The sequence below is a fragment of the Chroicocephalus ridibundus genome, chromosome 2 (genome assembly GCF_963924245.1).
Source record: "Chroicocephalus ridibundus chromosome 2, bChrRid1.1, whole genome shotgun sequence".
NCBI classification, from domain to species: Eukaryota; Metazoa; Chordata; class Aves; order Charadriiformes; family Laridae; genus Chroicocephalus; species Chroicocephalus ridibundus.
In genome coordinates this window covers 80,206,578-80,220,021 of record NC_086285.1, presented here as the reverse complement: position 1 = coordinate 80,220,021, position 13,444 = coordinate 80,206,578, and the positions used below count along the sequence as shown (strand labels likewise).

At 39.5% G+C, this 13,444-nt stretch overlaps 1 protein-coding gene across 2 annotated transcripts in view; it reads right to left on the bottom strand.

Moving 5' to 3' along the window:
* PIGN (phosphatidylinositol glycan anchor biosynthesis class N) overlaps positions 1 to 13,444 on the bottom strand; it is a 109,547-nt gene that overhangs the window by 52,917 nt on the left and 43,186 nt on the right. For both annotated transcript variants that reach the window (XM_063326064.1, XM_063326065.1), the window contains exons 9-12: positions 12,648 to 12,688; positions 10,768 to 10,827; positions 9,595 to 9,687; positions 7,642 to 7,697 (exon numbers count right to left, since the gene is read on the bottom strand). In XM_063326064.1, the coding sequence (XP_063182134.1) occupies positions 7,642 to 7,697; positions 9,595 to 9,687; positions 10,768 to 10,827; positions 12,648 to 12,688 (250 nt within the window). The remainder of the gene's footprint in view (positions 1 to 7,641; positions 7,698 to 9,594; positions 9,688 to 10,767; positions 10,828 to 12,647; positions 12,689 to 13,444) is intronic.

Sequence of the window (13,444 nt, the reverse complement as noted above, 5' to 3'; positions counted from 1 at the left end):
ATCCAGATAGATGGAGTATTGTGGATACATCATATTGCACCACAGGTGCTCTTCTGCTCTGTGATCCTACGTGCCAACCCTAAACCGTAGCAACCATTTTCCAGCCAGCTGCACCCAGAGCAGGCAGCACGTGCTGTGTTTGGCCAGGTACCTAGTGGCAGAGCCCCACAGCCACCAAAACACATTTGAGCAGGCCCCCCGTGCTGATCCTGACCAGCAGACCACTGTACATCGAGGAGCCGGTGATCCATGTGGCAGTTAACCTGAGCAGGCCCAGGTCCGTGCTGCTGCCCATTTGCACGGCTTCAGGCTGTGCTGCACAAGTCTCTGGCCTCAGGACAAACCCAGCCAGCTTGTAGTAACCGAGGAGCCTGCAGGCAGCTCCCACTCCGTAGCAGGGATTATGGTGCCAGCCTGTCCTCATATTTATCTAGAGGTGCAGCAGGAAGTTCTCATGTGAACCTCCATTCTGTTTGACAGTAGAAACGATTTCTAGAGTTGATTTCTTGAAAGAAAATCATATAATAGCTTGAATGTCCAAAAAGGGGGAACCTCTCCGCAGACGGGATCTGTGCAGCACCATGGGAAAACCCATCCAGGCTCCATCCGATGCTGCACGAATGCAGGGTACCTGGCATCTGAAGGCACATATGATTCACTCGCTATCTGTATTATTATTTTTATTTTATCTTATTAAAACAGCTATTTTATTATGCTATTTGTTATCAGGCCTTTCTTACTGAGATCCAGAGAGAGCCCTGCACTCTGTTTCTTCACATCCCAGTGCAGAACATCTTCTGTCCATCCCGTCCAACCACCTGCCTGTACACCCTCCCTCACCCTCATTGCAAGACGCCTCACAAGTTCCATGGAAACACCAAAGGGATTTATGCAAGGAAACAGAGAAATACACATAAATCTTGTGATATTTTATCTTATACATTAGCCTCTTAGCTCCTTCTAAAGGCCTTACCTACTTCCCACTTGATAGCAAATCCAATTATGCCTGGTCCTCCTGCGCAGAAGCTGCTGCCAGTAAGCTTTTCATGTACAAACTAAAAGCTCTGAGTGCGCTGCTGAAACCCAAGACCAGTGGGATGCCCGCTTTCTAAGAGGATTGCATCCTCCCTGAGCAGCATTTAACAGAGTGCTTCAGACACAGCCCATTCAGTGAAAGAGAAGCTGACATTTTTGCCAAAGAACATGCATTTTATAGCAGAGGCATTGATTTCTCCCTAAAGAGATAACACATCTACTATTCATGCAGGTTTTTTTTTTTCCCCAAACAATATGAAGCCATTATTTCCATTTGACCACTTTTGCCTCTACAGCACTGCATTTCTATTTTTTATTCACGTGTATTTACATGGGTTCCTAAAGCTGAGGGCGGAGGGGAGAGGGCTGCCAGCCTTCCTCCCATACACCAACAGGCTAAAGGTGCTCACACTGGCCTGCTTGTACCAGCTGCCCCAGAAGCAGGGTGATGCCTGATTCACACCTGGTAACAAAGTGGGGACAAAGTGGAGACAGGAAAAAACTGTCTGCCTTTCTAGGTTTCACTAGAAGTTGACAGAAGCTGCTGTCCCTCTTTCTTGACCACCGGATAAAGGGGCTGAAATGTCTTCCCCGATAAATCAGTGCCTCTGCTAAATCAAGGTTCCTCTGGAGACACAAAGTATTCAGACAAACGGACAGGGAGAGTGATCAGTTAGAAATACCCTTCCCCACTGCGATAGCTTCACCCTTTCCTCCTGACATTCAATCCTTAATGTTTGCTCTTGCAACGCGTTATCACCTGTATCACAAATATCTCGCATACTACCATTTATTTAAACAAAACAAGAACAGGATACTTCAAAGGATTTACTATGTTTACTGACATCTTAAGAGACACTGTCCCACTTAATGGTGGAGGCGAATCACTTGTTTCACTTTGCTCCAAATGTCAATTTTGTGGAAATATCTATTACTTAAGTTTTGAAAGGCCACCCAGACAGAGGGAACAATGTAGTGCTGTATCTCCAGACATCAAAGAAAGGAAGAAAAGAGAAGTATTTGTGCATATGGCATTTCCTTGAAGTTGCTGTACATTTTCAAAGACACTCTACATTACGAAAGAGCTATTTTCTTTTCTATCCCCGTGACAAATACATGATGCATAATTACGTGGAAAGATTCAGTCTACATGATTGATACTTCCTTGCATCAAATCCATGCAAATGTTTAAGGGAGTTATAGCTCAATTCATATTAGAGGGTAGAGGAAAGGGAAAGAGCTGCATTTTCATATGGTGAGGGAGAGGCAAACTTCTATTTAATAGCTGTACACTGCACATTAAAAATGCAGTGGCTTTCTATATAACTATGCAAGTTATAACTTGATTATACATACAAAAATAAGTATTTTGGATGATTAAAATATAGTATTCAAGCAACTAAGTTACTTTAAAAAAATGCAGCATCAAGATGGAATGGGATTTTTCATATAGGAGAAGATACAAGCTTGACTTTAAATGATACTTAAGCTGTTTTCCTGCTAAAAAAAAAGTCTTTATTGATATAAACTTCAAGACATTCAACAAAAAAGCACAGCTAGTGGAAAGCAAACACTGATTATAATTCAGGTCCTCATCTCTTGTTTTTTTTGTATGTGGTGGTTCTTAAACTACTGCTCCTGCCGTCTTACTGTGAGGCACCAAAACCTGAAAAGCTGGAAACGCAGTCTTCCCTGAAAACACTGTATACACCAGGCACACACAAAAAGACTCCTGTGCTTTTGTGTAATTTAATATCTTAAATCTCTTGTACCTGTTGGGGCAATCAAATTGAATCAATTGGTTAAGAGGATTTTAGTGCAACACTGATGTCTGATGATGGATCTACTCACCTCACTACACTGTCCTCCTCCTCCTCCTCGTAGGATTACTTTCACAGCCCAGAGATGCCAGCTTTGGGAATGCTTTTGCAACAGTAGCATCTGGCCCCTTGGCACACTCCTCTTTGAACTGTGCCAGCTCAGCAGTTGCCTTAAGATACATCAAATGGTCAGAAAGCTAGTAAGATAGCTCACTATCCTGGACATCAGTTTTCCTCTGTCAGCAATCTTCAGAATTGTCCTCATTCTTCCTTCAAAGTATCCGGCATCTTGGTACTTGCTTTTCTGACACAGAAAGGTCAAAGCATTGTGCTTCTTATCAGGATTCTGAGACAGAAAAGCCTCTGATTTTGCTAAGCAAATAATTTTTGAAAACATGTCTTTCATAGCTGGGAAAAAAAGCTAGGGAGTGGAAGGAAGTGGGAAAGAAACTCATTTCAGACAGTAAATCCCTCCCGGTATCCAACTGGAAATGCAGATAAGCATTCTAAACAAATATTCCGTATCAGCAAGGGACACTGTTCTGCTCTTGCGCGTTCATTCCCCTGGAGGCAGGCTGTGCACCTTGCCTTGCAGACGCTTGCAGCTGAGCTCCTTCTGAAATGTATTTTCAACAGTTTCACAGGTAGCCTCCAGATACGCTTTTACACAGATTTGTTCCTTGATGAAGGCACTTTGACAAAATGAAAATGGCATTACTGGCAGCCAGACACATCCCTATTAATAGATACAGCTATCCAAATTCTAACCTGCCTCAAACCTGGTCAAGTAGATACTATTGAAGTTTCTATCACACAACACAATGATCAGCTCCATTCTCCTCATCATTATAGACCTGACAGATGGATTTCAGAGAAAGATGCAATTTAGATCCAAGTAGAAAAGGGCACATGTCTAACGACCTCCTTCATTCCCTGCCCATTATGCCTACCGTGTTTCTACTAGGGATGAGATTCGCTGTGGAAGTCAGAAGCCTAGTATCAACTAAAGAAACTTTCTCTGTTGCCAACATTGTGTAAATAAGGAGTAAAAATAGGCTTGCAATATATGTATGAACTAACTTAATGCTTTTGGTGCAATATATTCAACACACAACTCAAACACTAGTTTTTAAGTCATTTCATCTGAAGGTCACAAACAATTTTCTAGTCACTTGGTAATAAAACACTTGAAATTCAAGGTCAGAAACAGGATTTTCCCCACAGAATATTAAAACAAACTTCTCATACTATTTCTGGCTGAAAAATTAAGTTAAGGTTTTAGTTAAGTTGTAGTTTCTACAGAACATGTTATTTGTGAAGATGTTCTCCCCTCCAGGTAAATACATCTTCAATAGTAATTATTTTAACTTCTCTGAAACCAGAATGTTTCAATCTGAAATTTTAGATTCTGATTTCTTCTGGAATTCATATCTACATTTCTATTATACAGAATTTATTCAATTACATAATTTAATTCAAATAATTTAGGAAAGGCAGTTCTTAGAGATATCTTTGTTCATTTTCAGGTTATCAAGATGCTGAAATATACCTAAAATCTATAATATTCTGAAACAGATCATTCACATTTTCAATTTCTACATAACTTGCTGGTCCCGAAGTGCGTCAGACATGAATTACGCTTCACTAACCTACAATAGATGAGGAAGGAATAAGGCATTATGCTGGTGCACACGCTTTCTGAGCTTCATGTTACAGATTTCAGGCACCAGAAGGATTAAAAAAAAGGATACAACTCCTTTCTACAACAACTAAAATCAATGAACAGTGGTGGAAGAAGCTATTCTTGTCTTAATGAAAGGACAGTAGTGCCTAGCAGAAACACAGCACAGAACTGTGCTCAGCTGCAGCAGTGGACAAGGCCAACCATAGATTAACACAAATTAGTGGGCAAACCTGCCATTAACCCTGGGCTGACAAGTCCAAATAGCATACAGCTGTGCAGAAATGCAATCTCCATACCATTAACAATCACTCTGAAATGTCGCACAGCATACCAAGAGGTCTCTTGCTCCAGACACAGGAGTAAGCTATCCCCAACTTTGCCTTTTTAACTTATCCTGAAAAAGGTAAGAGTAACTGTACCCTTCCATATCCTTTTATCTACTGCTGCATTGGGTTTGCACGGCAAGGTTTTGGTAGCTGGCAGGCTACAGGGGTGGCCTCTGTAAGAAGGTGCCTGAAGCTTCCCTCATGTCCAACAGAGCCAATGCCGGCCAGCTCCAAGATGGACCCACCACTGGTCAAGGCTGAGCCAACCAGCAACAGTGGTAGCGCCACTGAGATAACATATTTAAGAAGGGGAAAAAAAAAAAAAGCCTGGGGAACAGCAAGGGAGAGAGGACTGAGAAGATGACTGAGAATATGTGAGAGCAACAACTCTGCAGATACCAAGGTCAGCGAAGAAGTTGAACCCGGGAAGAAGGGAGGGGCAGGAGGAAGTTGTTTTAAGATTTGGTTTTTATTTCCCATTACCCTACTCTGATTTGATTAGTAATAAATTAAGTTAATTTCCCCAAGTTGAGGCTGTTGTGACAGTAATTGGTGAGTGATCTACCCGTCCTTATCTCAACCCATGAGCTTTTTGTTATATTTTTCCCTCCCCTGTCCAGTTGAGGAGGAGTGATAGAGCAGCTTGGTGGGCACCTGGCATCCAGCCAAGGTCAATCCACCACAACCATCAAAAAAAGTGTCACAGCAAAGCCCGCAGAAGCAGATACATGCCTTTCCCTCAGTATCTCACTTTGTTCAAGTGAAATTTGTTTGAAGAACTGATGAGGGTTGCCTTACGCTAATACATCAGATATGACCTGCAGCTGAAGCTCAGGCTCCTGTTCATTGCTCACACGGAATCACCTCCACGTGAAGGAGGGAACAGATCTGTGGACAGGTCATGTCTAAAACTTCCTCAGGTCTTCCTTCAGTTCCTGCGAGCTGGAGCACTAGGGAGTCTGCTTAAAAATAAGTTGATGTTCAACTGCTTCATCCCAGCTATTGGTAACTGGTTGGATACAGCCCCTTAGTAGCTTCCCAGACATTGGCCAAGTTTTGAAAGTCAAGGAGAGTTGTGAAGGCTAATTAGAATCTCCCCAAACTCCCCCCACCCCAGCACGCCATGGATGAGTATTTGCATTAACATGTGACCATCTGTGGTATGAATCTTTTCCTGTTTTCCTAGAGTGAAGATAAACAATACCATCTTCAGGAATCAAAGAAAGTCTTTGCCCATGCAACACGCAAGGATATGCACCTTCTGTAATATAATTCACACATTCAAGGAATTTTTTTGGTCTCATAAAAAACCTTTCCCTGGAAGGACCATTAACCCGAATTCTGATTCAGAACAGTTTTAAGAATACCTAAAGAAAGTAAAACAAATATATTTTTTGCAATAGACCATGCCAAAGTAACATTCATGTTCATACCAAGTTTTAGTCATATTTTCAAAATGATGTCTCCAGCATTTCCACTTACAACAATCCAACGTATCACAAAAAAGAACACATACCAGTTCACAAGGCAATCAGTAATATTTAGTTCCTTTAAAGATAAATTTAGCATTAAGAAAAACACATCCTATTTTACAGGATCAGACGCATTTCTTGAGGAAAGGTAAAATTTAAACAAGAGCTGTGAAATCAAACTAATAGTCTTCCCCACAGAATCAAAGATGACTGATCATCCTTTCCATATGGCATTTTACTTCAATACGGCTCAGTAAATTCTTTGATAAAGCAGCTGTCATTCTTAATCAGAATTTGATCTAAAACATTCATTATGTGCCCAAGATTGACTTGACTCAGGTCTCAGACTGTCTTGAACCCTTCCCTTTGAAGAAGCCAGTGGTATAAAATAACACAGTAAATCTCCGTTCAGAAAGACACAAATCTTATTTAGCGGTTAAATGTACTTCACAGGAAGAGACTCAACCACTTTTTACTGCTTGTATGATTTAAAGATCTTAATTAACATCAGTTCTATTTCCCAAAGGAAAACAGCTGCTCTTGGTGACAAAGTGTTTTTGGAGCACTCCACAGACTGAAAGCAGAACTGAACGGTATCACATGCACCCATAGCAAAGCTTTCAAAAGCCTTTCAGGGGGGAAAGAAAAAGGAAAAAGCAGCTTTAATTGAATAAGACTGAAGGGTAAGCAGGTCAGTAACTGCTCCATACACTAGAACACAGAGCTCATAGATACACAAATCACTACAGAGACTCTTTCACCGCCCAGGAAACACTAACACCATGCAGCACAAATTCTAAAGATTTTGATCACCTTTTCTGGATGCAAGGCATTTGGGTTGTTTTTCATTAGAATCTAAATCACAGAAGCAACAATTCTTAGTTCAAGTTTTACATACATATAAATAAGAACAGATTGTGTTTCCTGACCCTACAGGGAATTAGGCCTCTCTCAAGGAATGCTAAAAGAACATAGCAAAAAGGAACAAAAAAAGAATATAGCAAAAATGAAAATGACAATGCTGTCTATATATAACTATATTGTCAAAAAGTTTAGGCAAGTAGCCCTTAACAGAAGACTAAATGTAAGGAATGGATTTAAAAAAAATAATCTATGTCTAACCAGAATTTTTAAATAGAAGTGAATGACAGAGAGTTCATTTTAATGCAAAAGTTTTATAGTCAGATATACAGCATCACTTAAAAAAAAAAGACTGGAGGTCTCTGTTGTTGCATCTCATTGAAATACCACAGTAATAAGACAAACAACAGTGTAAAATATATTTAGTATTTACAGGCACTTACTTGAATGGTGTGAACAGAAATGACAATGTAGTTTCCTTTTTCTGACTCATCTTAACCTGCATAAAAAAGTATTAAACAATTACATGCAAGCTGCAACAAGACTGCAAACTGTATCAGACACTAAGCTAAAAAATCACATAAATGTTCTAAGACTTTGGAAAAGGAATGAAGCCACACTATCGATACATTGTCCATGAAACTGGGTGTTGTATTCTTGCGTGTGTAACTCTTGAGTGCTGAACCCAGGGAAACCCAGACCTGCTCTGAAGTAGGTAAAATAAACCATCCCCCAGCCAGTGATTTTCACAGAAGGACTTTTACAGTTTGCAGGATAAAGGGGAGATATGGCCAGAAGTGCTACCAGACTTCAGTGACAACCCCTCTCGATGAAACCAGTATTATTTATGCCAGGTAGGAACTACTACACTGCAGTAACACTACCGAAGCAGTGCTATTAGATCGATTAACCTGCATATGGATAAAAATAGAAGGTTTTGATGCCGTTGGAGACACTTTGCCCAAGGCTCTTCAAACTATCTTTAAGGCCTCCTGCAGCAGCCTGACTCAGGCCTGACTGCTGGTGTAAAGTGCAGACAGGAACTTTCTAGTGCGCTGCTCCCCAAACCTGATAGCTTGAATAGCAACCCACACGTCTCATCCTATCCATCCAAGGCAACATCCTCTCCAGGGAGCGCAAACTGAGATCAGGTCAGTCCATCACAGGAAAAGTAAAAACCCACTTGGCATATCTAAGCCAGTGCGCTACTTCTGCTTCAGTAGAGAAACACAAAGGAAATTCACACACAGTCCTTCCAAAACAATGCTAGAAATAAGTCAGCCAAGAAAAAAAAAGATAATTTAGCACTACAAAATGACAAAATAAAAATAAACTTCAAGAAAAGGAGGACTAGAACTTTTTCTTTTTTAAAATAATCCCCGATACACCAATTTAACTGAAGAAGAGACGAGTCACATCCTTAATTTCTTAAAAGCGGAGATCTTCCAATTGTGGAGGTTATACTGGCATCCTTCAACTTCATGTCCTGCCCACCAGTAACCTCCTCTGCTACACACCAGCTTTCCAAAATAGGTTTGGAAGTGACTCTGCTGCTGACACTGCCAACCTAATATCCACACAAACTACCTTTGTGAACCTGGCATTCAAGGGACAGAAGGTGCTAATCTCTTGTAGGTGATCTCATGCTAGTTCCTTGTTCCACTGATATCACACTGATTTCCTGACAGGGCAATAGCTCTTGCGTGGCTCAGCTGCCTGTCTGTGGAGAAGATGGTTTTCCCTCAGAGTATTTCTATGTCTTACCAAACCATGATTTCTGGATTTGGGACTGTTTCTTATTCCACCGTCTAGTGAAACAAGAACCCTTTTTTGTTTGGACCACATGTGTTCTCACAATAGGATAATATCCAATATTAGATGAATCAAGACAGAAGCCAGAGATGAACACTTGCAGAGCAAAACAACAGATACAACAGCATTAGCTAAAAGTTAATTAGGCCACTAATTTAATTTCTTTAATGGACAGGTGCCTGTTACCTTTTTGATCTGTTTGTATACTCTTCCTGCCTTAGAGCCTTGTCTCCCAGCCTCTGTTGCAAAGGCAGTTATTTCCTTTTTCAGGTATCAGCACTTAGATTCTACCTACATTCTGCAAGTAGGTTTACATTAACGTCAATATATATAAGTATTTATGTTAAGAATCAACAAAAAAGTTACTCATCCTTCTTACAAAAAAGGCACTTATTAAAGTCCTTCAAACTCCTTCAGATATGGCTCACAGCTAGTCAATCAACATCACCCAGTACGCACATTCAATTGCAGTCCTTTGAATTACAGCATGTTAGATACAGCATTATGTCTTAGTACAATTATTTTTACAAACAGCAACAACTATTATTCAAAGAAATATTTTTCTTTACCACATGTTTAGTTACCTTAAATTGCTCAAGAATCTGAACAGCGTTGGTAAATATGCTCTCTGCTTTGAAATGAGCACTATTGTTCAGATATTCAAGAGGTAGAGTTCCCTGGGGAAAAAAAATACATGTATATACATAAAAAAAAAGTAAACGATGAAACAGAAATTTCTCTAACTGAATGGTGGTCCAAACCAGCAGTAAGAATACTTCAAATTACTGCTGAAATAACTACTGTAAGTCCTTTGAAAATACTCCTCTCGTATAATTTCACAGCATTACAGGGACTGTTCCTAACATCCCACCTCCTACAGAAACGCAAAAAAGGTCAATAACAAAAGTCATTATTAAAGTATATACTATATAGTAATCCAAGCTCAACCTTTAATCAGAAGCCATTTTTTAAATCCTAAAAAGTCTTCCATCCAAAGACTTGCCTGGGCCTGACTCACCCAGGAGTCATGATGGGAGTTCCCGTGCCCCCCCGTGTTGGGCAGCTTTCCCTGCATCACCAGCAGTTGAGTGCAGGATGCGGGGACAGAATTTGGGGCACAGTCTCCAGGAGAAATATTTTGAAAAATATGCTGTAAATAGGTGCTTTGAAAACGAAACAAGCAGCATGAAAGCACGCTAATGTAATACTAATTGTCAATTAGATATTTATGAGACAACCTTTGGATTATGTAATAATATACGAAGGAAACTCAAAGAAAAGGCCATCTCACAGTGAGGGCACTCACTGTTCACTAAATTAGAGGCTCAAGATACCATCTGAAGAAAGTACACTAGTTTAAACAAGAAGTAATTAAACATTAAATTGTAGGAACCAGCTTGTTTACAGGCTCAGCTTCCACTATCAAAATCAAGTGTTATTCAAACCATATTGCATTTTTTCCCATCCCTAAAAAAACAAAGTAACAAAAAACTTTTATGTAGCTCAAGAGTATAAAGTTGCAGATTATAAGAGGATCAGCTGCCTTTCCAATTGAAAGCACTATACAATATCTAAAAAGATTAAGTTTACACTCCAAACCGAAGACATACATCTAAAGCTAAAACTACAAGCAGTCTCCATAAGTTATAGCAGTTTTCCAAATTTAAAACCTTTCACCTCACATGCCTCAAGTCTTGTCCCCAACACCTCTTTGCGAGCAGATTTCTATAGTACAGAAAAACATTTGTACTTCTTACCACAGAATTCAGGGGGAAAGGCACACCAATAAGGGAAGCCATCAGTGGTGCAATATCAGCCTGTGCAAACAGAAGCATTCCCATTTTAAGACAGTTCCAGCTTCTAGAGCTAGTAACTTCAGTTTAATTTTAACGTATCTGCATTTGCAAAAGTAAATGGTATAATACTGTGAAGTTATAACACACAAAACTCCTTTATAGTATTTTTTGTTTCCAGTAGTCATCATGGCATGATTAGATTCAAAATGCGAGGCTCCAGTACTGACAAAGCTTCAAAAATGCATTTCTTTTAAAAAGCAAATGTAAAACCCCACAGTATTTATTCACAAGAATTCAGTACCTCCTTCACTGCACTCAGAGACATACCACTTTTTATGACTGTTTATACTACCAAAAGAACTAATTTCATATCTACAGTTTTAAGCAGTACACTGAATATACTGCTTTTCACAGCACTCCTTATCCCATGTTTCCACGGTGCCAATTACTCACCTTCTCCCCTCCAGAGGGGAATTCTGCACTTTTACTCGTGTCCCAGTCAGCCCTCAGGAAGGCCCCTCAATCTATAGCAAGGCTTCTCATAAAACATTACCATTACCTTCTACTTGTGATGATAAACACCGGCTCTCACCAGGTTTATATTTGCCTTTGATATAAAACTATGCACCAAAATTCTTTGTTTTTCCAGCATAAATCTGAAGAAACTATACTGAAACCACAGTCCCACACCTACTACAGTACAAAAGCTCTGTCTTTGGGGACTCCGTTACCCAGAACAAAGTGACACTTGAGACTCTTGCATACGGTCTCACAATAACATCCCCATAACTCCTGCTAATCTTGAGAGAAAAATTCATCTCTAATTTTGTACCAGGGCTTTGCTGAAAGCAGCGGACCCAGAACATTCCCAACTTCAACTTCCCAGCACAAGATTATTTGTCTTGTTTGAGCCGGTTCGGACTTTGCTAATTCATATACTGGGTTTCATAGGATGATAGGAAGAAAGAAGCAAACAAGCTTCAGGTGCACACATGTATATGCGTTATCATCATGACTTGAAAAAAGCTTGGCTAATTTAGTATCAAGGGTTAAGTTGTCCACCTTTTTCTTCCTTTACAGTACAAATTGTCTAAACTGCTAAGTGCCTGGGTCATAATCACAGACCTTGTGGAAAAAACCCACAGTTTAACAGTATAGCAAGAATTGGTTTTGATTCAATAACGATAGCAACTTCTGGAAAAAGTTACAAAATACAGACATTGAAATAGATAGCTCTGAAAACCTACACTAAACATACACATGGCTAACTAAGTGTAGCAAAAAACATACAGCAGATGCTCACAAACTTGGGAAGCATGGTCATTAGACCATGCTTTTTTTGTGTTTAACTGGGCACAGTCATAGGAGTACCAAGGAAGTGTAACCTCCAGCCCAGAATATTTTCAAAATAGAAAAGAGAGGGAAAGCATCACAAGTTCCTCCTAAAGGTTTGCAAAACCAAATCCCACTCTGAAAACACGATAGATACTACTCAAGTTACTTTTAGATAACTCATTGAGTTTTCAAAGGAGTACCTGGCATATTGTACTGCACTCTTTCTACAATGGCACATGATCACATAACTCAAAATGGTGTGATAATGCATCTTCAGGAAGAAAAGCTGTACGTAGCTGCCACATGTATTAACAAGCAATTTAATCTTTTTCATATTATGTTCAGTATAGGCGCGGTTTCTGCAACTCTAACATTTAATTAACACATTTCAGGGAAATGATATGTCAGTGTGAACATTCATTCAAATTCCATCAATTAGTTTAAATCACACAAAACTCAATTTAAGGAAAAAATTTATGAGCTATTAAATTAGGTATGTTTGATACCTGATTGACATCCATTCTCTTCAAGTCCTCCAGTTTCCATTCTGCAAGAAATAACAGAGCGCATGAACAGCTAATCTACACAGATTTGAGAAGGATAATTCAGATGACATTTAATGTCTTGTTGCTATTTTCTGTAAAGTGTTGTTACTAAAGAAAATTATAATTTGGCTTTAGGATGCTAGCTCAAGAGGAGTTACAGATGAAACTCAACAGGCAGAAACAATAACATGTATTCATTTCAGTTCACATTTTCTTTTATCCATCAGGATAAATTGCTGCCTGCAATTGTGACCCAGATCAGTTGAAGAAAGATCCAGGTTTTTGTTTTTTTTTTTTTCCATCACAGTAGAGAAAGTGATGCATTACCTCCTGTGCCAACTAAAAGATTAAAACTCAGGTTTAGGAGAAGGGCTGTTTAAATCTCTTCAATCGTTTTTTAAAAAGGTTAACCCAAGGTCTCCAATATACTGGCACAGAGTGGTACAAATATACTTCATGTCTGCCATAAGCAATACTAGCCAAGAGCAGGCTCAAGGGAGAAGTTCAATGATTTAGCAATCAGAACAACTATAACAAAAGCAGAGACAAAGCCAAATGTACAAGCCCCTAAAGCTGTGGCGCATCATACAAAAAGCTGGTTCAAAACCGTATTTTCCTGCTCTCCATTAGCCTCTAAGGAAATAAAGAGGAAATTGCCTGTTTTCTTTGGGGGTGGAGAATTATTTAAAAACAGAGTTTAGCAGACTTAGAGTTTTGTTTCTTTTTTTTTTTTCATGTCTGCTTTTCCTAATGTTTAA